The sequence below is a fragment of the Haemorhous mexicanus genome, chromosome 1, assembly GCF_027477595.1.
Source record: "Haemorhous mexicanus isolate bHaeMex1 chromosome 1, bHaeMex1.pri, whole genome shotgun sequence".
NCBI classification, from domain to species: domain Eukaryota; kingdom Metazoa; phylum Chordata; class Aves; order Passeriformes; family Fringillidae; genus Haemorhous; species Haemorhous mexicanus.
The window spans coordinates 44,029,861-44,053,400 of NC_082341.1; the positions used below are offsets into that span (position 1 = coordinate 44,029,861).

The 23,540-nt window shown below is 41.8% G+C and overlaps 1 protein-coding gene and 1 long non-coding RNA gene across 6 annotated transcripts; one reads left to right on the forward strand and one right to left on the reverse strand.

The window, feature by feature from the left end:
• Positions 1-3: 3 nt before the first annotated feature.
• Positions 4-5,841, reverse strand: LOC132328001 (uncharacterized). The gene is made up of 2 exons (XR_009486668.1): positions 4,571-5,841; positions 4-2,887 (listed from the first exon to the last, which is right to left on the reverse strand). It is a non-coding gene; the product is annotated as an uncharacterized LOC132328001 (long non-coding RNA).
• A 53-nt stretch (positions 5,842-5,894) lies between these two features.
• On the forward strand, positions 5,895-22,769 carry CDV3 (CDV3 homolog). Of its 5 annotated transcripts, none has more exons than XM_059847742.1 (5): positions 5,895-6,321; positions 8,747-8,826; positions 11,069-11,211; positions 12,023-12,179; positions 13,269-13,414. In XM_059847742.1, the coding sequence occupies exons 1-5, from the start codon at positions 6,082-6,084 to the stop codon at positions 13,393-13,395; spliced, it is 747 nt and encodes a 248-aa protein (XP_059703725.1). In that variant the 5' UTR covers positions 5,895-6,081; the 3' UTR covers positions 13,396-13,414. The 5 variants fall into 5 exon arrangements, with proteins under 5 accessions (XP_059703725.1, XP_059703715.1, XP_059703728.1 ...); XM_059847732.1 differs by having other exon boundaries at positions 5,909-6,321; positions 12,017-12,179; XM_059847745.1 differs by lacking the exon at positions 13,269-13,414 and adding an exon at positions 20,042-22,769 and having other exon boundaries at positions 5,911-6,321; positions 12,017-12,179.
• The last annotated feature ends 771 nt before the right edge of the window (positions 22,770-23,540 follow it).

A 23,540-nucleotide genomic window follows, 5' to 3' on the forward strand; every position in this document is an offset into this window, starting at 1 on the left:
TGCTTTTGTTTGATTTTTTATTTCTTTCCAGTATTTTTCACGATAGCTGGAGGAGGTTGTATTAAGAATATCAGCTCTCCATTTCCCACCAAGTCAACTCTTTCTTTTCACAGTACAAATATATCAAGACTGAGCTATCCCTCCACTGTGCACACAGCACCCACACGGGAATGATGAATGTTCTGTTGTGTCACAAGACCATCAGCTCAGTAGTGTGAAATCTAATTCAAATAATGCCGAAGACATTTAAGTGCACTGTTAACTCAACATGATTAATTTTGCAACACGTAAACCAGCAGAATCATTAATCTAAGCATCCCTACAGCACCTTACAAACACATTTTTAAGTCTAGACAAAACTTCTGGAGAAGGTGAAGGTGCAGGAGAGCAACAGCAGTTCTGCCTGCATCCAGGTTACCTCCTTTTACTGTATACTGAAAGTCCAAGCCAGGATATCAGTTTGTGAAAATTTTATACTTTTTAATATATTGATATATTTTAATACTTGTTTTTATATGGTTGCTCTTTCTTAAAATTCACATCCCTCCAAGGAAGGTTGGCCACACTTCTTTTGAAAAGGAATCCACACAGCATCATCCTGATGCCTGACCTTAGGCCATTTCCTGTATTTTGATGGCATCATGAGGAAAAAGATTTCTCCATCTTTCACTTTTGACTTTCTTTTATATATTAAACATTGACAACCTCGTTGTATTGCATGTGCAGTATGGTGACATAAAATGCCATGATCCATTATACTCCATAAAAATTAAATTAGATTAAAACTAAGATGCTTATTCATTGGAATGGAAACATTTTCTTTCAAAATCATCAAGGTATTTCATCACTGAGAGGTGTCTGGAAAAGGAGGAAGCATCTAAGCATAAATAATGAATTTTCAGCAGCTTTTCTCTCTATTCCTAAAAAAGACCAAAAACCACAGAAAAGATTATTTTTCTGAATAGCCCATCAGAAGTCAAATGTAGCACATCTGGTCCCTCTAAATCAAAGTGTTTTCATATTAAGTGCTAAAGCTCTTGTGAGGAAATCTCTCTGCACTTTTACAGAGACTCCTGTGAGTCCCTAACTGGCTATGCAGCCCCTCCAGGCTGCCTGAATGCTGTATAAGCACTGACAGTCTTCACTGTGTGAGATGGGATATTGAGAATATGAAAGAATAAAGGCTTTCACAACTATTTGTAAGCACTAAGGTTCATAAACTGATTTAGCTTTATATTTATCCTTTAGTCTAGCAGTTGCTTTATTAAATACACATGAACACGTTTCCAACTGGTTTTCCATAGAAAATCAGCACCAGAAAACAGATTTTTATTATCTCCCACTGCAGCAGTATCGCTCACACCTATATTCCTGTGAAGGAATTTGTGGCATTTGCTGTTATGAACAAGGATGCAGGATGCAGTTAGAGAGCACAGATAATACAATCTAACAGCCAGCTGCTACACAAAAAGACACCTCTGCTCCTCCTCATGTGCTATGCATTATCATTGTATCATCTCGTGTTAGCACCAACACCTGTCTGATGTCTCAGGAGACAGGTCAAGATTCAAAATCAGCAGCAAATTAGACCTGCAAAATGCTGGAAAACTTTCCTGACACTTGGTTTTCTGAATCTGGCCACTGCAGGGACAGACCAGTACCAATGACAGCACAGGTATGGGAGGGGGAGAGGAACTAGTCCAGACTGTAAAACACAGCCACCCCCTTGGTGACAGCTAGTCACTAGGTCAGCTGAGCTGTGCTCTTAAACCAGATGTGTCCTTTATACTCCTCCCAGCCAGGCACAGCTTCTGCACCACAGCCTGAACCCCACACTGCTGTATCCTTGGGAGAAGGAGAGGGTGCCAGCTCTATGTGAGCCCCTGCCTCATTTAAGATTTCACACTGAGCAGCAACAGAGCACACCAGCTAGAAATGTGTATTCTAGTCTATCATTCTACTGTTTCTATTGTAGTATAAAAGCTATTATACTGATTCTGTGGTTAAAAGATTATTTTTAAGGTCACTTTCACTCTGGCATTGTCTAAAATTTAACAGTTTAACAAACCACCACGCACTGCTGGCACCAATGCCCGCATTCAAATGGTAATCAGTGGTGGAGAAATGAGCATGATAAAACTTCTCCCTCCTGGTTGTAGAGGTCTAAAACTACACCAAACTCAGAGCTAAGAGGAAGGCTAAGCTCCTAAAGAGAAGTGAGCCCGTGATGTGAGAAGGACTCCACCAGAACACTTCTGCAAGCTGCTCTGCACCTAAGGGCACCTTCTCCAATTTCCTTGAGCAAGCATCTGCCCAGGAGTTACCGAATGTTCTTCTGCTTGTGCTCCGCAAATGTCAATGCAGTTCGCAGTGCTGTCACCTTCATGTCACAGAATGGAGATAATTGGGTACAAAGGGAGATGAAACACTGGGAGACTGGAAATGGAAGTCTGCTCCTAACTCTTGCATCACCCACAACTCACTCCAACTTTCCTTCCTTTAGTTTCTCCAAGTGAACAGCGGCAGCTGCACCACTTTCCCCACATGCAGTGGTGGAAAATAACTTTTATAAAATGCACCAAGATGCACAGGGAGCAGCATCATGGCAGGACTTGCCATAGCTCCAGAATGGAGAAGAGGCAGGCAAGCACCACTGTATGAGGAGAGAGAGAGACAAAGTCCTTGGAGTCCTGGGGGTAAATGTGTACCAGAGCAGAGGCACTTGGAGCGCTGTGTCTTGCCAAAGGCAGGTCACACAGGTCAATGACGCGCAGTGCAGCAGGGAGCCATGAGCCGAGCTCATACTCCCAGCACAGCAATGTGGCATTCTGGATATATTCCTTGCATTACAAGCATCACTTCTGCAAGTCCATGCCTGCAAGCCATTCTTCAGCCAAGTGTCTGGTGCAAGTATTGAGGGATGTTGAATTTGAGAAAGGAAAAGAAAAACACAAAAATTACCTTTTTCCTGCATCTAAATTTTTACACAATAAGAATCTCAATGGTAAAAGCTGAAGCAATGTATTATCACAGAAATACAAATGCCATGCATCAGCACATTTTCACAACTTTACATAAAATTAAAACTAGAAGTGGGAAGTAAATCCAAGCATAACTGCATAACTAATGCTTCCTTTAAAGCACTGAGACATGTCTTTAAATCAGGATCTAAGCCTTCCGAGGCAAAAAACATTGCTGCTATTTTCCATGATTTCTGCTGAGTCTGTTCCAGATTTAACAGCTGAAATGTTTCTTGGTGGGCTGCTCCTGACAGGTATTAAGTTTCTAATCCAGAGCTGGGCATTCCAGCCTTACAGTACTCTGTTTGCAAGAGACAAGTGACGCAGATGCTAAAAGCTGCAAAAAGGCATCAGGTTCACATTCTCCAGCCTGATAATGGGGCTCTCCATAATAATACAATGAAAATACTTTATCAATTCAAGAAATGATTGGTTTAGAATCAGACACAGCACTGTGCTTAGTACATTATCTAACACAAAAGCCGAGGGACACAAACTGTCTGCTTAGTTGATGGTATTACCAGTGCTGAGCCTGCAAGTCCCAGCATGGAGCAGTGCTGGAGGTATGTTGGCTTCCCAGGAAATAAAGAAGCACAAACACAAGGGAATGTGGCCTTTGACAACCGGAATGTCAAACACTCTGCCACACCCAGCTGTTCCCTGTCACACCTTCCCCATGACCTTCCATCAGCTGAAGGGGACAGTAAGAAGGGAGTACCCAGGAGGCACAGGAAAATGAGATTTTGCTACCAAATTTGCTCCCTACTTCAGTAATGATTCCTATCATAAATGGAAAGTGTCACTGATCACGTGACATTCTTGGTGTTACCAAATGAATTGTTGCGCTTGCAACTTTTAGCTATCTAGGGCCTGCTCTATGCAGGCTCAAATCCTCTTAAGTACACAGGTAGTAAAAATACAAGGAGGACATTGGGTGATGCATAAAAAGAGGATTGTAACACATTTCCCAAAGGCAGAATGCTTGACTACAGTGACTCAGTTACTCACAGCGACAAAACACTTCATGAAGACATTGTGTATTTAACCTCTTTCTGCAACGTCAATGGCACCATGCCTGTTTTTTCAAACAACCTGAGAACTATGGATGGAACACACTAAGTAACAGCACTGTCATGGACATAAGTTGAGACTGACAATCTCCAAAGGGTGGAAAACCTTTTAATTTGTATGCTAATACACACATACATAATTATTTCAAGTGAAAATATGACATGCACAGAATTATACTAAAAAACTCCAGAATACAAACATGCCTATGTTTATATATTTGTAACACAAATCAATACTTATTTGATGGGTAATTTTCATTTGGGCTCACACTTCCTCAGTAGGAACTTCTATCTCCTTTAAATGGCTGATGAAACAACTAAGTGATTGGAAACAGTCTTTCATGTAATTATTTATGAGTCATGACAGGCTGAGGATGTTTTTCCAAATGTCCTGCCTCAAAGCTTTTGACGTGTTTTGAAGCCACGGTGAACTTTTTAAACACCCATGTTTTTTCCCAGAGTTTAAGGTCACTACAGTACCTGAAGGGAGAGGTAACAATCTGCAGACACCAGCCACAAAGCTTGTTTTCCCGCATATATTCCCTAGGCCTCAATGCCAGTCAGAAAAGCAGCTAGGAAACTCAGGCCAACACATCCAGACAGCCTAGACAGAGTGGTGTTTCAAGACTTACTCACTTAACCACACAGACCCAAGATGAAAGCTGAATGACTTCCTTGCATCCTGTGCAATGACAGTGTTAAGTTCACAGCCCTTGCTGGATGTGGGAGGCAGTGCCTCTGTCCCTGCAGTCCATGCTGGGAATGAATGTCACCTTTCCTCAAGGGCTGGGGGGAGCTGGGCTGGCCCTGAGCCTGAGGGACCAGCTGAGGACTGGGGCTGCTCCAACAGCTCTTGCAGCCTCCTGGGAACGGTCCTGACAGAAAGAGCCTGCACCAAAAGCGGGAAGCAGCCAAGGGCTTCCAGAGGAGCTATGCTGGTCTCAATCACAGAATTGTTAGGGTTGGAAGGGCCCCTGCTGCCAAGGCAGGGTGACCTAGAGGAGGTGACATAGGAACGCATGCAGGAGGGGTTTGAATGTCTCCAGAGAGGGAGACCCCACACCCTCCCCAGGCAGCCTCTTTCAGTGCTCCACCATCCTCAATACAAAGAAGTTCTTCTTCACGCTAAGGTGAAATTTCTCGTGATTTAGCTTACGGCCATTGCTTCTTGTCCTGTTGCTGGGCTATATGAAAGAGAGCCCAGAACTCTTGGTACCTGCCTTGGAGACATTTATGTAAATTTATTAGACACCCCCCGCACTGTGTCTTTAGATTGAACGGGCCCAGGTCCTGCAGTCTCTCCTGCCCTCATAAAGAGATGCTCCAGTCCCCCCATCATCTTTGCGGCACTCCACTGCACCCTCTCCATTGGCTCGTCCTGATGAACCCAGAACTGGACACGGGACTCTACATGAGGCCTCACTAGGGCTGAGCACAGGGGCAGGATCACCTCTCTTGCCCTGCTGGCCGCACTCCTCCCGTGGAGTGGCCCTCACGGCCGGTGCCGGCCGTGTCCGTCCCGCCCTCACGGGGTCCCAGCGCTGCCCGGACGCGGAAGGGCGGGGCGGGAGGGGGGGGGCGCGAGCCCGGGCCCTGAGCGCGCACGCGCCGTCCCGCCCGGCTCGGCCAATCCGCGGCCGCTTCGCCAGCGCCCTCCCCACGCCCGCCGCGCGCATCCTCACGCGCCGCAACGTCAGCGCCTTTCGGGCCTTTCTGGAGACACCCCCGAGCGGCCGGCGGCGCTCATTGGCCGCGGCGTGGCAGCGCGTGCGCGGTCAGGGGCGCGGCCCCGCCCCGTCTCTCCTCAGCCCCTCCGCTCCCAGCGGGCCGCGTCAGGCGTGGGGTGCGCGGGCCGCCGGGCGGGCCCGGGCAGCAGCCGCCGCCGCAGCAGCCTCAGTCGGGCGGCCGCGCTCGCCGAGCAGCGGGAAGGCCGCGCCGCTCACCTCTTAGCCCGGGCCGCCGCCGCCCTCCTTTCCCCACCCGCCGCCGCCATGGCGGAGACCGAGGAGCGGAGCCTGGACGACTTCTTCGCCAAGCGGGACAAGAAGAAGCGGAAGGAGAAGAGCAGCCGAAGTGCCGCCGCCGCCGCTGCCGCGTCTAGTGCTTCCAACGCCGGCCCCAACGCGGCGGGCGCGGCCGCGGGGACCCCGCGACCGACTGAGGGCGGCGGCTCCGGAGCAGCCGCCGCCTCCAGCGCCGCCGGCGGCTCCTCGGCCAAGGCGGCGAGCAAGGTGCGGACGGGGAGGCCGCGGGTTCCTGCCGGCAGGGGGCGCCGCCGCCGCCCGGCCATGCGGCGCCCGGGGCCGTGCGGGGCTGGCGGCGCTCCCGGCCCCGCCCCGGGGCCGCCGGGCAGTCGCTGCCGCCTCTTGCTGCTGGCGGGGTGGGGGGAGCCTTCGTCGGCGGTCCTTGCGCTGGGGGAGGCGAGAAAGCTGGGCCCCTTCCCGCTCTGCAGCTCAGCCCGGCACTCCCTCCCAGGTTACTGGGTGTTGCGGCCAGAACCGGAGGTTGGTGTCAGGTGCCACCTGGGGCTGTGCAGCGTGGCATGTGGACCTTGGCGATAAGATTCCACCAGAGTCCGCCGAGCTCTGTGCCTCGTTGCCAGGCAGGGTTTTGCTGCCAGTAGGGTTTTTTTTTGGTTTTTTGGTTTTTTTTTTTGTTAGCGTAATACAGTGAAACGATAAGAATGCAGGAGAAGCTTAAGTGTCCGTAGTTGAGTTAGTAGCTGTTTCTTCCTCCGCCCTTGTTCTTCCTGTCAACAATATCAGCACTGAAGTAATGGAATTTAAACCAAAAGTAATTATGAGAGCTCTAATGCTTTGTATTTTTAAACGAATTTTAAGAAATACTCTGCTGCTGCCTGTTGTTTTTTTAATTGTGGAGCTTGACACGTGCAGTACCTTTGTTATATATTTGTGTGCTGTAGACCAGACAGATAGGACCTAAAAAATTACTTGCACTTTTTATCTCTATTTCTGGTTTGGTTTTATTGTCTCTTGGTATTGTTTTCCTTTGGAGGCTTCAGCACATAGTAATCTGAGGATGTGTTCCCTGTCTTACTGCTATGAATTGAATCTTTATCCTTATAACATTATACTCTGAGTATAAAAAGATGGCTTGTGAAAGGGTTTTTGGAAGTTAGGTATCTTGCTTCCTTCATGCTTACATAGAGGATCAGTGATTTAAGGATGTTATCTTGTGCTAGATTGATACCAGAGCTCTAATGCTGTATATTTCAAAATTAATTTTAAGAAATACTCTCCTGTTTCCTGTTGTTGTTTCACCTGGGGAGCTTGACACCTGCAGTAGCTTTCTAAGTAGATCAAGGTCAGTGCTAATCTTTCAGCTGCTCCTCTGCTCACTTGCTTGCAAAATATCTGGCTTTGACTGAAGCTGGTACTTGGATTAGAAACAAAAGTCATTAAATGTGAAAGGTATGTTAGCTTGGAAACTAATGTTTCCATGGAGATGGGGATTTAAGAAATCAAAAAGATTTTAGAACTGTTGACTGCTGCTCTTCCAGAAGACTGAATCTGCAGCAGACAGTGCAGTTAACATGAGGTCACTTCCTACTTCTGCTGTTACTCTAAAGCAGGTCAAAGTTTTTACTTTTGGAGATTGACTGTCTAGGAGATCCCATCACAGGGCTCTAAAAGCAGCTTTATTCTCAGCTGTTCCGTTGAAAGGGGGCTGTACCTTTGGCAGACCTTGCTCACAAGGTCCTCCCGTTTGGAGGAATGCAACTGCATTTCACATAGAGTGTAAGAATTAGGTAAACTACTAATTAGGCTGTCTGTGTCTTAAAGCTGGGACTGGAAACATGGGAGGACTTCTTGTCTGTTCTGGTCCATTTTTGTCTGCCTTAATAATCCCAGAATCTCCTGGTGACACAGAAGGACAAAATTGCCTCCACTTAGGCAAGTCCCTCTTTCCCCAAACAAATTCCCATTTTAAAACCCTCAAGTGGCTCTCTTGAAAGATACATACATTTTGTGTACTAAGATTGCTGTGGTTTTGATGCTGACCTTTCTACTGTTACGAAAACACTGCTTAGGAAACAAGGCTGTAAATGTGGTTGTGAATGTGAAAAAGTCAAATGTACCATTATTTATCTTTGTCATAAATCCACTATAAGCTATTCCAAATGTTCTTTTTTGTTTGGCTCATAAAATAGGTGATAGAAAAGTGAATTTAAAGCTTTGTGTGCATTCAAGCTGTTGTAAAAGCCCGCTGTTAGTGAAAGGGAGAGGTCTTGCTCTTGTATTGCCCTGGTCATGACTGCAGGGTCGTGTTCCATACTGTGTTGTTGCTTGATTTCCTGATGTGTTTTTGCTGAGGTGATGTGGTTTTCTTTGCTTGAGTAACTTCTTGCTGGGGCATTCCTTAGCTGTTCTAGTGAGTTAAAGTCACCTCTCAGGTGCATCCCAGGTGACACACAGTGATTTAGGGGATGAGGGCGTGCAGTCCTTTCCCCTCTTGGCACACAGTTTGGGGCACACAGTGGGGCACACAGTTTGGTTTTTCCTGGAACTGTACCTTCACCCTTTGGGTGAAGGTACAGTTCCAGGTTTCGGGGTTTTTTGTGTTATCATAGTTATGTTCTTCTTTTCTACTTTGCTTATAGAGAAAGCAACAACTTATATTTTTCTCTTCTTACAGGAAGAGGATGATTGGAAGGAGTTTGAACAAAAGGAAGAAATTGATTATAGTGGTCTTAGAGTTCAGTCCATGCAAATAAGGTACTACTTTTTCTTTTTTTTTTTTTTTTTCTTCAGTATAATCCTTACCAATGTCTAAAAACAATGGGTTTTTTTCTACAGAGCTGCTTTCATGGAGTTCAGTTAAAGAGAGGTTTGATATGTTTCTGATAGTACACAAGTTTGTTACTCGGTAATTTAACTTTGACTAGTCTCTGCCAATATTCTCTTTATTTTCTGAATCTTTGTTCATACTCTGTTCATACTCAACAAAGCTATCTGTTTTGTTTGGGACTCAGTATTTTATTTTATTTTTTTTTTTTTTTTTAATGCTTAACATTCTGCTCCATAAGGATAGTCAAGTAGGAATTCCTAGGAGTAGTGCAGGATAGTAATTCCCACTGAATCATTTGACTGCTGTAAGGGTATCTGACTCAGTCTACTCAGCATCTTCAGTTGGGAGCAAATTCCTGAACCATTGCACTTGAATTTCAAAAAACTGAAAATACAGTTGGTAAAAGTAGTGTCCCATGATAAAATCCCACAGGATTGATGAATCTAGTCCATGATTCCTTGTTTGTTTTTTTCATTAGACTTTTCCTGTTTGGTGGAAAGTAAGTCTGCTTTTGTCTGTCCTGGTTAAAAAAAAAACAAAACAAAAAAAAAAAAAAAAAAAAACCAAAAACTTTTCATCAGGTCAGAAAAAGAGTTTTTATGACCTCAGTTGTAGACTGAGAATGTCAGATAATTGTCATTGTCCAGGTGTTGATGTTCAAAGTAATGTCATCTTAAAATCAGCTTACCTGTAACCAGTGCAATAGATGCTTTCTTCACTGTTTGAGCAGGTCTGACATCTCTGGAATTATTTACTCTTTTGGATCATAGCATTTCCCCCACTCCTTTCAGTTAACTAGTCCTTTGGGCCATTTGCATGAATTGGTCCCACAAGCTGTCCGTGGCACTGAAGTGTCAGTGGATAATCACATGTCTGATTAGACAACCAGTGAGCTGCAGCTTCACTGACTGCTGGTGCTGTTTGACTGAAAAGCCTCTACTTTGGTTTTCCAGACAAAGGCCAGCATTCCAAATACTTTTCATACTGTGGCAGATTTTCAGGCATGTGGAGGTTTATGCCACAGGATTTTGTAACCATTCAGTTAGTGGATTGAAGGGAAGAGTGGAGAAGTAAATGGAAGAAAAACCCACTATGGTTATAAATTATCCATCTCTGGAGGTATCTTTGATGAAACAAAGATACAGAGTGTCTGAGGATGGGATGCTCCCTGTGCTTGCTCTGTTGTAGTTAAGTCTATAGGCAGTGCTTCTGTAATTTAAAATAAGGTGTTTAGGCCCTTGGGCCACCTTACTATGGTTGTTAGGATGAACAGTGAAAGGCCATTTACAGGCATTTTTTTTCTGTTCTCTGACCATTACTTAACAGAAAGCTTACACAGATCATGATTAGTAGGATTTGGTGTATTACAAACCTCTGAATTCACACGTTGCTACTGTTGAGATCAGTGTCTTGATTCTTTTCAACAGCCTCACCCTCCACCTCTGTCCTACTTTACCACGCAGCTTTCTGTAGTAACTTTGGCCAGCAAATTATTTTGTGTGTCTGACTACATCTGTGCAAAATAAAATAGTCTAAATAAAATACAGCCAAGCTTTTGCATTGGGTCTGTTTTTGAAAAAAATTACATTTTTCTGTTTTGTGCTCTTTTTTTCTTTTTTTTTTTTTTTTTTTTGCTTGCTTTAAGAAAAGACATCTGAGTTTATTCATGGATTCTATATTACCCATACATATAAGGGTGTTTCTTAGGTGGTTGTGGTTATAGGAAATGTGAGCTCAGGACTTGCTTTCTTTCAGCACTACTCCACTATTTCTTCCTCTTGACTAAAGCATTTTATGGAAGCTGGAGTTGTAGACCTTTCCTGCTTTATCTTGTCATCCCTTCCAAATGCATGTCTGTGTTAGTGAGAAAAAAGCCTTTCTGCTCAAAATAAGATGCCAATTTCTTTGATCACTTTGTTCAAGTTGAATCTTTTTTTTATTATTCTTTTAGGAGCTTATTTCCTTTTCAGTTGCCAAGTTATGTAGCATCATGCCAAAAATTGTTAAGATGGAATTGCTAGTACAGTGAGTACAGGGCTAACATAGTCTGGTTTAATTTAGTATCTTCAGCATGGCAGCCATGAAATCTTGTTTTATGGGGATTGTGTAATCTCTGGCAAATCTTAAACCTCTGTTTGTAGGGTGCTACTGATCATTTTTCTCTTACAGTGAAAAAGAAGATGATGAAAGTGAAAAAAGAGAAGAACCTGGTGACAGCTGGGAAGAGACTGGTAGTGGTGGTAGTGTAGACAGATCATCTGGTCCTTGGAACAAGTCAGCTCCTGCACCAGCCCCTGTTGTTGAACCAGTCGGTAAATTAAACTCAGACTTGTTGTGTTTTTTCCAATCAGAAGTGCATCAGGTTAAATTAAGCTGCTCAGTGGGTAGAGCTTAAGGAGCAACTCCTGGTTCAGGCACCCTTTAATGAGTTAATGGCTGTTTTGGTATGCCAGCCATCAAGGAAATCTTTGTGTCAAGGGATCTGAGGAACAGAATTGAATTTAAGTGTCTGTCAAATACTTTAAAACACATGTGGGAGGGTTTTTTTATTTCCAAATTCAAAATGGGGGGAAGCAGTCTGTATTTGCAGGACATCCCTCTGTTTTGTAGTCTATAAAATACCTGTTGGATGCATTTCTGTTGATCTGAAAATGCTGCTTTAACACTTCAGTGGATGTTCAGCCAGTATCTGATCTATTGTGGTCATTAGTAGCACATTTTTCAAATCAGTTCTTAAAATGTTGGGAACATGACATTGCAAAATTTATTATTTATAAATATGTGTTTAGATATGTTTTAAATGTGTTCAAATTGTTGCTAATAAATTGCTAACGAGAAACATGAAGTCTTCCTTAGTAGTTTGGATTCCCTAAACTTTGAGAGACAATATTCTGGAGCCACGTTTCAGTTTTACTGAGTTTAGGTTAAGTTAGGGGACACCTGATTTCCTGCCTTGTCTAAAACTTGCTTCCAAAACTTAAAAGATAGAAAAACATACTTGTAAGATTCTTTTCATTTCTTCTTTGTGGAGTTTTGTTTGTGTGTTGGTTGTTTTGGGTTCTTTTCAGCTATGAATGCAGACTTGTTCTCATGTGTGAATCTTGTTGTTTTTCCTAGTTACAGAAACTCCAGAACCGGTGCAGACTGGTGGCGTGTACCGGCCGCCAGGTGCCAGGGAAGGCGGGCGGCCACGGAGAGCACAGCAAGGACCACCAGAGATCTACAGTGACACACAGTTCCCCTCACTGCAGTCCACTGCCAAGCTCGTAGACAGTCGAAAGTAAGTGCATTCCACTGATACCCCAGGAGATCTCTAACTGCCTTCTCTAGGTTCTTATTTTGTCCTAGTGCTTAAGCCTGAATCTTTCCACAGAGGAAAGAAGTAACTAAGGGGTGATAAATGTATTGTCCAACTCTGTTTCTGTGAAATAACTTTCATAGCACAGTGAGATAGCCAAACAAGACTGCCAGTTGTGTTCTTTGACAGCTGAAGGATTTCACTGAATATTTCTGGTACTGACAGCATCTGCTTCCCTCTGACATTAGACTAGGCATGGTGAAGCTTTGTGTTACTTCCTTTAGCAGATGTAGAAGTCTGAGCTTGCAGCCTTCTTGTTAGAGATGTGGAAGTGGTTTAGCTGGAGGAGTGCAGTATCACTACAAATCAATACACTTGCTGTCTGAGCTGTGATTTACAGAGACGAACTCCCCTAATTTTGCTGAAGTGTTTTGTATTATGTGGTGCTGAAGACTTTGGTCTCACCCTATCTTTCAATCCTGATCTTTCTATAACATTATTCCCAGTAGAAGAGATGGCTAGGCCAATACCTAATTCACCTGGGGGATTTGGGGTGCTTTTTTGATATTGGGTTTTTTTCCCCCCCTTGCTTAATACAGCTTAGGAGAAGCTTTGTTTCCTCTGGGTATTTTTTTTTTGTGTAGTAAAGGAGACATGCTATTATTGATGCTTTGTGATTTGAATGGTGCACATTGAGCCAAGATGAAATTCTGAATTAGCATTCTAGAAAATTACTTCTTTCTAGAACCTATTTTTCATAAATAGGTTAAATTTGCTGTCAGATACTTAAATAAATAATCTCAATTTTTTTTTAAATTTAAATTAATTTACTTAAATTTAAATTTACTTTGGGAGTGTTAATGTAAGCTGTACTGGGTGATGAGCTAATTTTGGAGATAAGGTTTTTAAAAGATTTGCTTGGGAATGTTTAGGTGTTCTGTTAAACTCTATATCTTAGTTTTTGTTCTGTGTTAGTAATGTTTTTGTTGGGAAGGGGTGGAAATGGACTGGAAATTCACAATTCACAAGTTAGTGACAAGATATTTACTGATTACATTTATTTTCCCATAGGGATAAAGAAATGGAGAAGAGCTTTGAAGTAGTAAAATACAAAACTAGAGGTAGGGATGAGGTCTCAAAAAACCAGGCACTTAAACTTCAGCTAGACAACCAGTATGCTGTGCTTGGGGATCAGTAGAGCTGCACACACATTACAATTAAGGAATTCTTTTTTGATAACCCTTCTACTAAGGTAACTAAACTACAGCTAACAGCTATGATGAACGTGCCAACTTATTTCTGCTGGATCTACTGCAGCAAGTGCAGACTGCTTTGACATAAGTGATTGGTTCTCCTGCACTATGGAAGCATAATATGTTGCAACTTCTCCATTGGATATGGGGCAAATTAATGTTAATGATTGAACAAGAGTCATCAGTGTGCTTTAATTGCTCAGAAAGATACCTACAGCCAGTGGTCATTTCAAAATCTTTTTATGTTCAGATACTGAGCCTTCGTAAAGGTTGACTACCTCAGACTTGATGCACTCATTGTGGACACCATGTGGATCACAACTTCTGGAAGAGAAGGTTACAGCTGTTTTAGTGGCCATCTGAAACTTGAAACCAGCTCTACTGGATTCCTGTCAGAAATCCTGCAGAAGTCAGCCATTTGGTTCCAATTTGCTATAACAGAGATTTAAGTGACCTTAATGACAAACCTGTTCGTTCCCCTTCTGAGGAATCCTGTCACGTGTAGCCATAGCCTACTAGAGACTTCTGGAGCGTCCCATACCACTCATGCTGTCCAAGTACAACAGAGCTGTAGTTTGTTTACCTTTCTAGAGTGCTGTACGGAAGTAACTGCAAAACAAATTAAAACTGATTCAGTATCAGATTTGAGGAATGATGGGTTTGAATGGTTTGTTTGCATTAGCCATTTTCTAAGTTGTCTAAATATCTTTTTTTTCTATTATCCACAAAAGAAATGCCTGCCTTGTTTCTGATAATCGATTTGCAGTATATTTAAATAATGGTAAAATGTAGTGAAATAGGGGTTTATTTTGGTTTTTGTCATGAAGTTTGTCTTTCTCACCATAAAGCACTAAGACTTGGAGTTTTGATTTGACACAGAGGTGTCTAGACTCCAACTACAGTCTTCAGAATTTGTCCTTTAATAATGAGACATGTGGCAGTAGCGATACTAGATAAAAACTGTCTTCTATCAAAAACAGTTATTTGTTTATTGAGGAGTCGTGCTTACTTGATAAACAGAATAACTTAGTATACCGAGAGATAACTAAAGCTGGTAAGCCTGATTTGTTTGGCTACTTCTGTGAAGCATGCAGCTGTCTGAGGCAGCAGTCCTCCAAGATTAACTCATAAATGGTATTTATTCACAGTCAGAAAGTTTAGTAATGATGGAAGGCAGTGACTTCTTAAAGTTACTTAATTTAGTGGAAGTAGGCAAAATGGCACTGGTACACGAGGAATATAGGACATTGCCTGTAACTGTTTCAGTGAACCAAACCTGTCAAGTACCAGAAGTGTTCTGCTGTAACTGTTTTTTCTCTTCTCTGAATTTTTACATCAGAAGCAAAGTGAAGTACAATAGTGGTGTGCTCCAGTGTTGAGGTTTCTCAGAGTAAATGCCAAAAAATAGACCCAACATCCATAAGAGTTGCCAATGGCAAGAAAAACAGGGGAACAAAACAAAGCTTGCTTACATGTGTCAGAGTACTGTGTATGTGCAGAAGATAAGGATAGTTCAGGAATCACCCAGTTGGGTTCCCTTTGACTAACTGCTGACTTGCTTTAAATTTACTTCTCTGAGGTCAATGCAGATTTTGCTGTTGACTTCAGTGGGGCTGGGATTTCACCTGGTTCTTTTGAGCACAGACTAAAACTGGCCTTGCCCTTGCAGAGTTAACTGTCCATAAAAATTCTGCTAGAAGCTGCTATTAAAGAGAGGGCTCAAGAGACTATTCCTAAAGTTGGAGACTTCATTTGGAAACAAAACCCCACTGAAAGACTGATACTAATACCTTGGACTCTGAGCCATGTACCTTCCTTGAAAATCCATTGTTGCCAGCAAAAGTGTTGTCACAATTTCTGTGGAATTCATGGTAAATGGACATGTCACTTGGTGGGTAGAGATGTGAAGTCTTATGCTTTTCCTGATGCTCTTAAAGAGATTGCGATCACTAATGCACATGAATAGAGTTTTAGTGTCCTGTGTGAAGGGTAGATTAGACTGTCCATTGCACCACCTTTATTTGAGGTTTTTGGGCATGAATCCTGGCAGTTCAAGAAAACCCTGTAAAAGTTTCAAATCAAATAAAATGGAAATATACATGGATCCTGGAGTCTAGTGAGTCTTTACGTTTTAGTTTGAGCTCATGACTGTACAGTAGCAGAGGAAACAGAGCATTTGGATCTCTTCAGGGATAGGCCTTGGAGTGGGCAGTTGTCCTTGTGGTCAGGTGGGCTCTATTTCAGAGCTTATAGCAGTGCATATCAATAAAACTTTTATTTATACATAGAAATTTAGTTTGCTACTTGGCACAGTGTCTTCTTGCTCCCACCATAGAAGACTGCTGGTTTGAGATCGAGTTGAGTATGAATGAAGCTTTGATTTGCTTTTCACTTAAAAGTACCTCTGCTAAATTAAAGAATGGGGAATAAAAACATAACCTCTGCATGGCTGCTATCACTGGAGCCCATCAGGTACTGATAACTAAAGGTATTCCTTTGGGGGCTTCTCTTAAGCATATCATTCCAGTTTCTTTCTGGAGGCATAAGGAAAAAAATCGGAAATGCAGCAGATTTCTGTAGTACAGAACATTAAACTGTTTTAAAAGAAGTGTTTCTCATGTTTCGTATAGCTGCCAGCAGCTATCAAAATGCCAGTTGTCAGTATCTACCTTGTATTTGCTCTGTATGCCTGAAATTTTGAGTCAGTCCTCTGCAGAAGCTTGGTATGCTTTGGAGGCTCTGAAGTCCAACTTTATCCTGGTTTGTTGTTGCTTCCATTTAAGGCATGCTAAGAATGTCCTTTTCATTCCTTCAAAATGCTTGTTGAAGGCTTATTCCATAAATGAAGTGTTGTCAGTTGTAGAAATGAGATTCTTTATGCCAGTCCATATAATGGAGTTGTGTGCCACTTCAAGGACTCCCTGACATGTGACGTGCTTTTATGGTGGGTTGCTTGTTAATTCCCAGCTTTAAGGTTCTGTTTTACTTTCTCTGGCTTACAATAAAATAAAGCCATAAAGTTACCAGTTTGCTGGTAGAACATGGACATGTTCAGTGCTTACTGGGAAAAGAACAGTTTAGATTTGTGTTTCTCAGTGATAGTCTGTATTTAAGGATGTTAAAATGCTAAAAATCAGGTAATTTTAATAAAGTTGGACTTCCCAAATGGCTGCTGTAGGTATCTGGAATCTCTATTTACTTGAGCTGATGATAAATATAGGAGAGGATTAGTTTTGCCCCTGCCCTTCTGTCCCAGTTTAGCTGTGTCATGTTCAATCTTATTTAAAAATCAAGAGGAATTGACAATTAAAAGTGACTGTCTCCTGTTACTAGTTTTGTATTTGTGGCTAGCTCTACCAGTCATGTCCACAGTAACTTAGTAGAATTTTTAATGGTAGCAGTTGTGCTAGAGGCCTGACACCACAGGGAATAGGGCTTTTGGTATTTGACTGCATCTGTCAGCTCTTGGAAACTTTGACCACACCATGGCTGAAACCCCAGTGTTGTTCAGGTCAAGTAAACACAAAATAAATTTGATTGGGCTGGACATCTTTGGAGTTTGCTTATCTGAGCTTTTGCAATAGTTGTAGCTTTTTGCCTTTCTAGTTTCTGCCTGTTTGAGCAGTTTTAAACTTGCTTGTGGTTTTCTTTCAAATACCCTAACTAAAACAGAGCAGGGATTAATAGGGCTTCATGTGCTTAAATAAGGTTGCTTACTTACGAGATAGGACTATTATTCTCTCCAATATTGGCATGGTCAGAAATTTATACCTCATTGGCCCAAGAAGCTAAATTATACCAAAACCACCTCGAGTACTATATAATCTTTATGAACAGCCATGATCCAGGTTTTGTTGCTGGACTGTAATTCCCAAATTCTCTCTCCCTGTTTTCAGCTTTTAATGTTACACCTTGTTTTCAATGTTAAATAGGGGCTTTTATGATGCAATGTAAGAAAATAGTAAGTGTACTCAAACTTCAGGTATATGAATTAGGTATGTACAGAGGGGATGAAATCTGACATACATTTGCAGATAAACTCCAGGAAAAGTTAAAAAGACAGCTTGTCTGTATTGAGGTTAATATGAGAGCCTGCAAGCCCTAGCAGTTGAAAGAAGTGACAGCAGAAAACAGAACTGAAGTTCTGTCATTGCAATTGTGTATCTAAAGTTTGGCTTCTCAAGCATCACCTGTTGCTCTGCCATGTTCTGTTTGAAGTGAAATAGAGCAGGAAGGAGGATTAATAAATAAATTAATTAAGGAGAGTGGAAATGATGCAACTAAAACATAGGTGCTGTAAGAAGAGAGGGATTAGGAGAGCCATTTTCTAAAGGATAGCTTTAAGTGCATAGCCTGAGGCAGGGAGTGGAGTGACAGATGTTGGATAGTACAAGTGCTGTGTGGGTAGGCACTGCTTGCACATGTGACAGATTCATCTGACTTTAAATCAGCAAAACTGTTTGAAAGTTCAGTACTTGGGGAAGGCAGCCCATTTTATTTCCTCCTTTCAATGGACTGGGAGAATGTGTTCACAGAGAAGACAGGATTTTGCATTGGTATGAAGCTGACCTGTTGTCTAAAGAGAGAACTGAGGACAAATTTCAAGATGGCTCAACAATCCTCTTAGGAAATAAATTGTGTATTTAAGAAAATTATTTTTCTCTTCTGCATGATTCAAGGCTGAGACATCGTTTCAAATAGTTATGAAGACTTTTTTTATGAATGAAGTAACTTCTAAATGGTACATACATCATGGGTTTATCTTCAGTTGCTTAAGAGTGTGTATTGATGCAACAAGGTTAATGAAGTTCAGTGTTCATTTCAGTGAAGTTCTGCTTAGCCAGAGTACAAATAATAAAAACATATCACAGTACCAATGAGTCACCAGGAAAAGCAGTGTGTCTGGAATATTGGATTGGAAAGTATCATCTAAAACAACTGTGTGCACTGAAAAAAAGCCAAGTCCATTTCTTAGCAAGAGCATGGGAAGCATGGGACCAAGAGAGTGGGATGTGGCCTAGGTTTTCTACTGAGCTGCTATGTTCAAGTAATTTAGTTTCACTCTGCCTCAGTTTCCCCAGCTGTACCAAAATAACCAACAACCTACCTCACAGGGATGTTGTGAGGCCAAAGCTGTTCTTTGTCAAGGGCTGGGGCTGATGGAAGGTTCTACAGAGGACTAAAAATCTTTATCAAAATTAGCTTTTATTATAGTATTTTAATACTACTTTGGCAAAGGCTTATTTCTATGGAATGTATTTTACGTCCTATTTAAGTATTATGTAATTTGACTTATTTTAGTATGTATGAGTAAGGAAAAAGTTCAGGCTGAGCACTCAACTGGTATTTCCTCTATTCAATTATCTGTGCAACACAAATGGCATATTAATATGAGGCTCTTTGTTTTTATGTGGAACATATTAAAATCAATATTGCTTTATTTTGTAAACCCCATGACTGAAATAAAATCCTGCTCACAGTTGATAGCCATTTCTTATAATGTGGCTGTTTTAAAGTTTCTTCCAATCATGTGGACCAGAAGTGTTCACTCCTAATACTAAGGGGTATTTTGTCACAGGAATGTGTTTTTCTTCTCTCCATGTGTAAACACTTTTTCCTGCTCTTTATTCTTTCCCTTACCTAAGTTGAAGTGGCGTGCAGATACAAGGGAAATAGAGAATAATCTTCAAAACTTGTAAAATCTGGTATTAAGGCAAACTGTAGAGGAAGAGAATGAACAAAAGGGAAATAGTTGGCCATGGAGGGAGTTTTATGAAATAAACAAAGGGATGAAATTACCAAAAACTTAGGCATGAGTGGGGTAAGCAGAATGGGTAAGAGGAAGGAATGCAGATACAGCAGAAGTGATTATCCTACTTATTATCTCCTGATTTATCAGTTAGCTGCAGCTGAAGTAACATGCAGTAGTAACTTACAAATATGCCTTTGTTTTGCTGATGATTTCAAGGTTCATTGCTCAGCTTTTACAATGGGGCTTCAAATAGAATCAGAGAACAACACTATGGTGGCCTGCACACAGACAAATGAGAGCTCTGGTGGGTCCTGGACAGAGATGAGGCCCAAGCAGTTACCTTCTCTTACTGACATTTTTATCATTGCAGCATCTCTAAGACGGTTGTTAATGTGTATCAGCTGTGACAGTTCTCTGTCAGAAATGATTACTGTTAAACTTCAACAAACTGTGGCAGTTGCTTCAGAAAAGAGGTTTAACTAGCTGAATGATAAGCACTGAAGAATAACATGGGGCTTTTTGGAATACTTATGATGATGATGGTAACAAGTGGTATTAAGGTCCATATATTTTTTGGACTTCCAAGTATGTATCTTATACAGGAATAATTGCTTTTAAGATGTTTGTCATCTATCCCCCTATTAACAAAAAAACTACCATAGTTTTACTGTCCTTCCAGCTCCAAGTAGCTACTTCTACCATTCACTTACCACTTTCCTGCCTTATTTTTCTAATATGTCACTTTTTTAAGGTGCTGAAGAAACAGCAAATATTCATTATCCCCTCTAAGGGAAATAGATGCTGTAATATTTTTCTGTATTGTTCTGTCTTTAATACAGCCTAACATCTTATTCGCTTTCTTGACTGCAACTACACAGTGAGCAGATGTCTTCATCAAGCTGCCCATGGTGATGCCTAGATCGTCCCCTTGAAAGATCACAACTAATTCAGACTCATGTCACAACTTCTACCAGAGCATGTATGAGTGGTTTAAAACCTTTCCAGTATTTATTGCCTTGGTTTTTCCTGTTGACAACTCACCTGCCCCTGATTTGCCAAATTTACAGACTCACTTAAAATATCCTAGAATCACCATCAACCCAGTAACTTCCATGGGGATTGGCTTTTGCCATTTGATGTACTGAAGTTTTCAGTTTCATGTATATAATCCACTCTTCTGGTCAGTGACTAGCATGGCAAGCGCCTACTAATTTTTGCTCAATCTGATGTTTTCTGTTCCTTTTCATGTCTCCTATCTTCTGTACTGAATTTCCATTCTAGCTCAGTTACAGCAATGAAGTCATCACATAACATCTGGCTGCTTTATTTCAAGTAATTGCCTACAGAAACCTGTTAAAGTATTGTCATAAGCCTCCTTTTCTAATTAAAACAAACCACTTATTTTGCATATCTTTCAGAGTATATACAACCATAGCAAAGGGATTCAAACCATAAAAACTGGCTGATACAATAGAACATATTTATTGAGAAAAAGGCAAAATATGTGTATGGTCTCCCAGAGCTTAACTTCACTGGTTTCAACTGAGTTATTTCTGTCACACAAGGTCAGTTTCATTAACATTTGATTTGAGATCAAAGATTTGGGATCATTTGACATGTAGGTGTGACAGCCAGAATCAAGTGCCAGTGAACAAGCCTCATAGAAACTTGTTTTAAATTTCTGGGTAATTCTCCTCTTTGTGCCAGAGATGAAGCAGATGCATTATTACTTAGTCTCTGACCAGCAACCACATGAGCTCAGCCATGCTCAATCTACTATACCTGGAATAGTATTTAACTGGATGTTGAAACTGCATTACAGTATTTGAGATGAAGCAACACTGGAGGGCAGGCTTAGTCTTTGTGGTTTGTTTCATCTCTTCATTCTCATCATCTTGTGCTTTAAAGAGCATGGAGCTGTAAATGATGTTGTCTTTAAGCACTGACTGAATTTCCCAGATATGTTATGTTTACAGATACAAAGGATGTGGCATAAGGGCAGACTCAAGCCTGGTAGGATGTACAGCCTGGCCCTTGAGAGCTGCATTACCTCAATTATCAGAGCACCACATCCTAGAGAGCAGCTGCCTTCCAGTACTAATGCTGATATACTGGGTTGAGAACAACATACCTTGGATTTTGCATCCAGAGATCTGTATCTATTAAGTGTTCTATTACAGCAGTACTCTGTCAAAAAACAGTCATGGCTGCTGGAAGTTAAGTTGGCCAAGGGGAGTTGGGAGTTTTTTACTTTTTGAGGATGTGGGTGTGAAAACAGAGCCAATGAGTCTGAGAGTTGTTAGAATGTAATACTTCTTAACCTCCCCTACCCCGCTGGAAGCCTCACCTCTGCTGGTACTCACCAAAGCCCTGCCTTGCCACTGTAGCTCCGTACTGTTACTTACTAACTGCCCAGTAACCTTCAGGACTGACAAGTTCTTTGACCGTGCACTGTGTCTCTACTCTGGGAATTGGGAATAAGGAAAAGAGGCTTTGGAAACTGGTATGACAATGTTTTCTAGGTACTGGGCTCTGCTCATTGTTTTTCCTGGAACTCAAAACACAGCAAAAATCTCTTGGTTTAACCTCTCTTTGCCATAGAGTATTCCCTCCTTCCTCTGTTCCTCTACATTATTACCATGCCAAGGATTTCTTAGTCAGGGGCCTGAATTATTCACCACTTATTTAGAAAGCAGCAGGCAAGAATGCCTGAGTTTTGATCATGCTGTATTGTTTTTGTCAGGGCTGTAATATCACAAACATTGCAAAACTGCCTAGCAAGTAAATGCAGTCTCCTTGAAGAACTGAAACCTAGAGAGCCTCAAAGGCTTCGCAGGAGCCAAATTCCCACAGAGTACAGCAAAAGGGAGGCAGTAGCACTGTTCACAGTACAACACAGCTCAGCTATGGAAAAGAGTAGGGTTGCATGACTGGTAATGCTCTAGCTTAAACAAAACTGTCTTATCTGGACAGCAGGATCTAGCCTAAAGCATTTTAATTGTTTTTAAATTAAGAGATTACTGAGGGAAGAATTGTAAGAGGAGCTCTCTGTAAATCAAAAGGAAGAAAAACACCTGAATTTGTTTTCAACCATGTACCAGAATGCCCTAGCACCAGACTTAACGTGAAGAAATTAAGATAATTGTGGGCTCAGTGTAGTGCAAAAAAAAAAAAGAATTATACCATCTGGGGAAACGGTTTGGCTGGGAGCCTATGGAGCACACTAGAAACTATTTCAGCAGAGTTCAATATGATCTGAGAATCCCTGTGTGGCCCCCACAGTTAACACAGGAACCTAATGGTGCCTGTATATTTATATAATTGTGTTAATAGTCATAACTTAAGTTCAAAACCTGAACTATATTTATTTTTGTCAATAGACTTTTTTTTTTACCCTGGTTTACCTATCATGGCTTCCACATATGACAACTTCTAACTGTGCAGTGCACACACCCTGTTGTCCTTTTGTCCCATGGTAGAGTAATGGTATTCGAACTCTGTAAAGCACTTTCATGATGTTTCCTGTGAAGAAAGCTGAAGAAAATAAATTTCTCTTAACAGCACCAACTGAATGTCCATCTCCCAAGTTTGTCTTGCTTGTGTTGTGTTCCCCTGTGTGTGGCATACAGACAGCTGGATGTTCAAGGCCCAGCGCAGAAGAGCAGCTGGCTCTAGCTGGAACAGCTGCTTTCTGCTTCTGTTCCTCACTGTCCTGCCTCAGCCCTGGCTTTAAACCAGTGTCCACAAGGGCAGAGAACACTGGAGAACATGTAGCACTCAGATCCTAGGTTACTGGTTTTACCATGGGTTGGTATGAGGCTGATTTTAAATGCTCCCCCTTCTGTCCTGCCCCAGGATTCACAGCAGCTACTGTGGCTCCAAGACTTCTTTTAAGGTTAAGTGGGTCAGAGAATGGTTTTTTTATCTATAAAGTGACAATACCAACACTGCCCTTCCACAGCAGCTTCTGGGGACTGGGCAGAAAAAGTCACAGGAACCTTAGGTCTTGCCTGGTAATACTCACACCTATTTCAAATGCCTGCAATGCAAAGCAGCACTTCAGAGGTAGAACAGTGAAATACACAGATAATTGAAAGTTAAAGTTAATTCAAAATGTGATGTAAGGCACTAACAATGGCATTATTTTCAGTATATGGACTTGGAAAAAGTTGGAGATGTTTGATGTCCACAAATACCAAAGCATCAAGCTGTTATAAAAAAACAAAAGCAGGTGGTAAGGCTGCAGTCATTGCAGCTCAACACAGCAGTCTTGTCACAGCCAAGACCCCAGTGACAGGGGCACAGATTTCACTTCTTTAAAAGAATCAAATTCCTCAT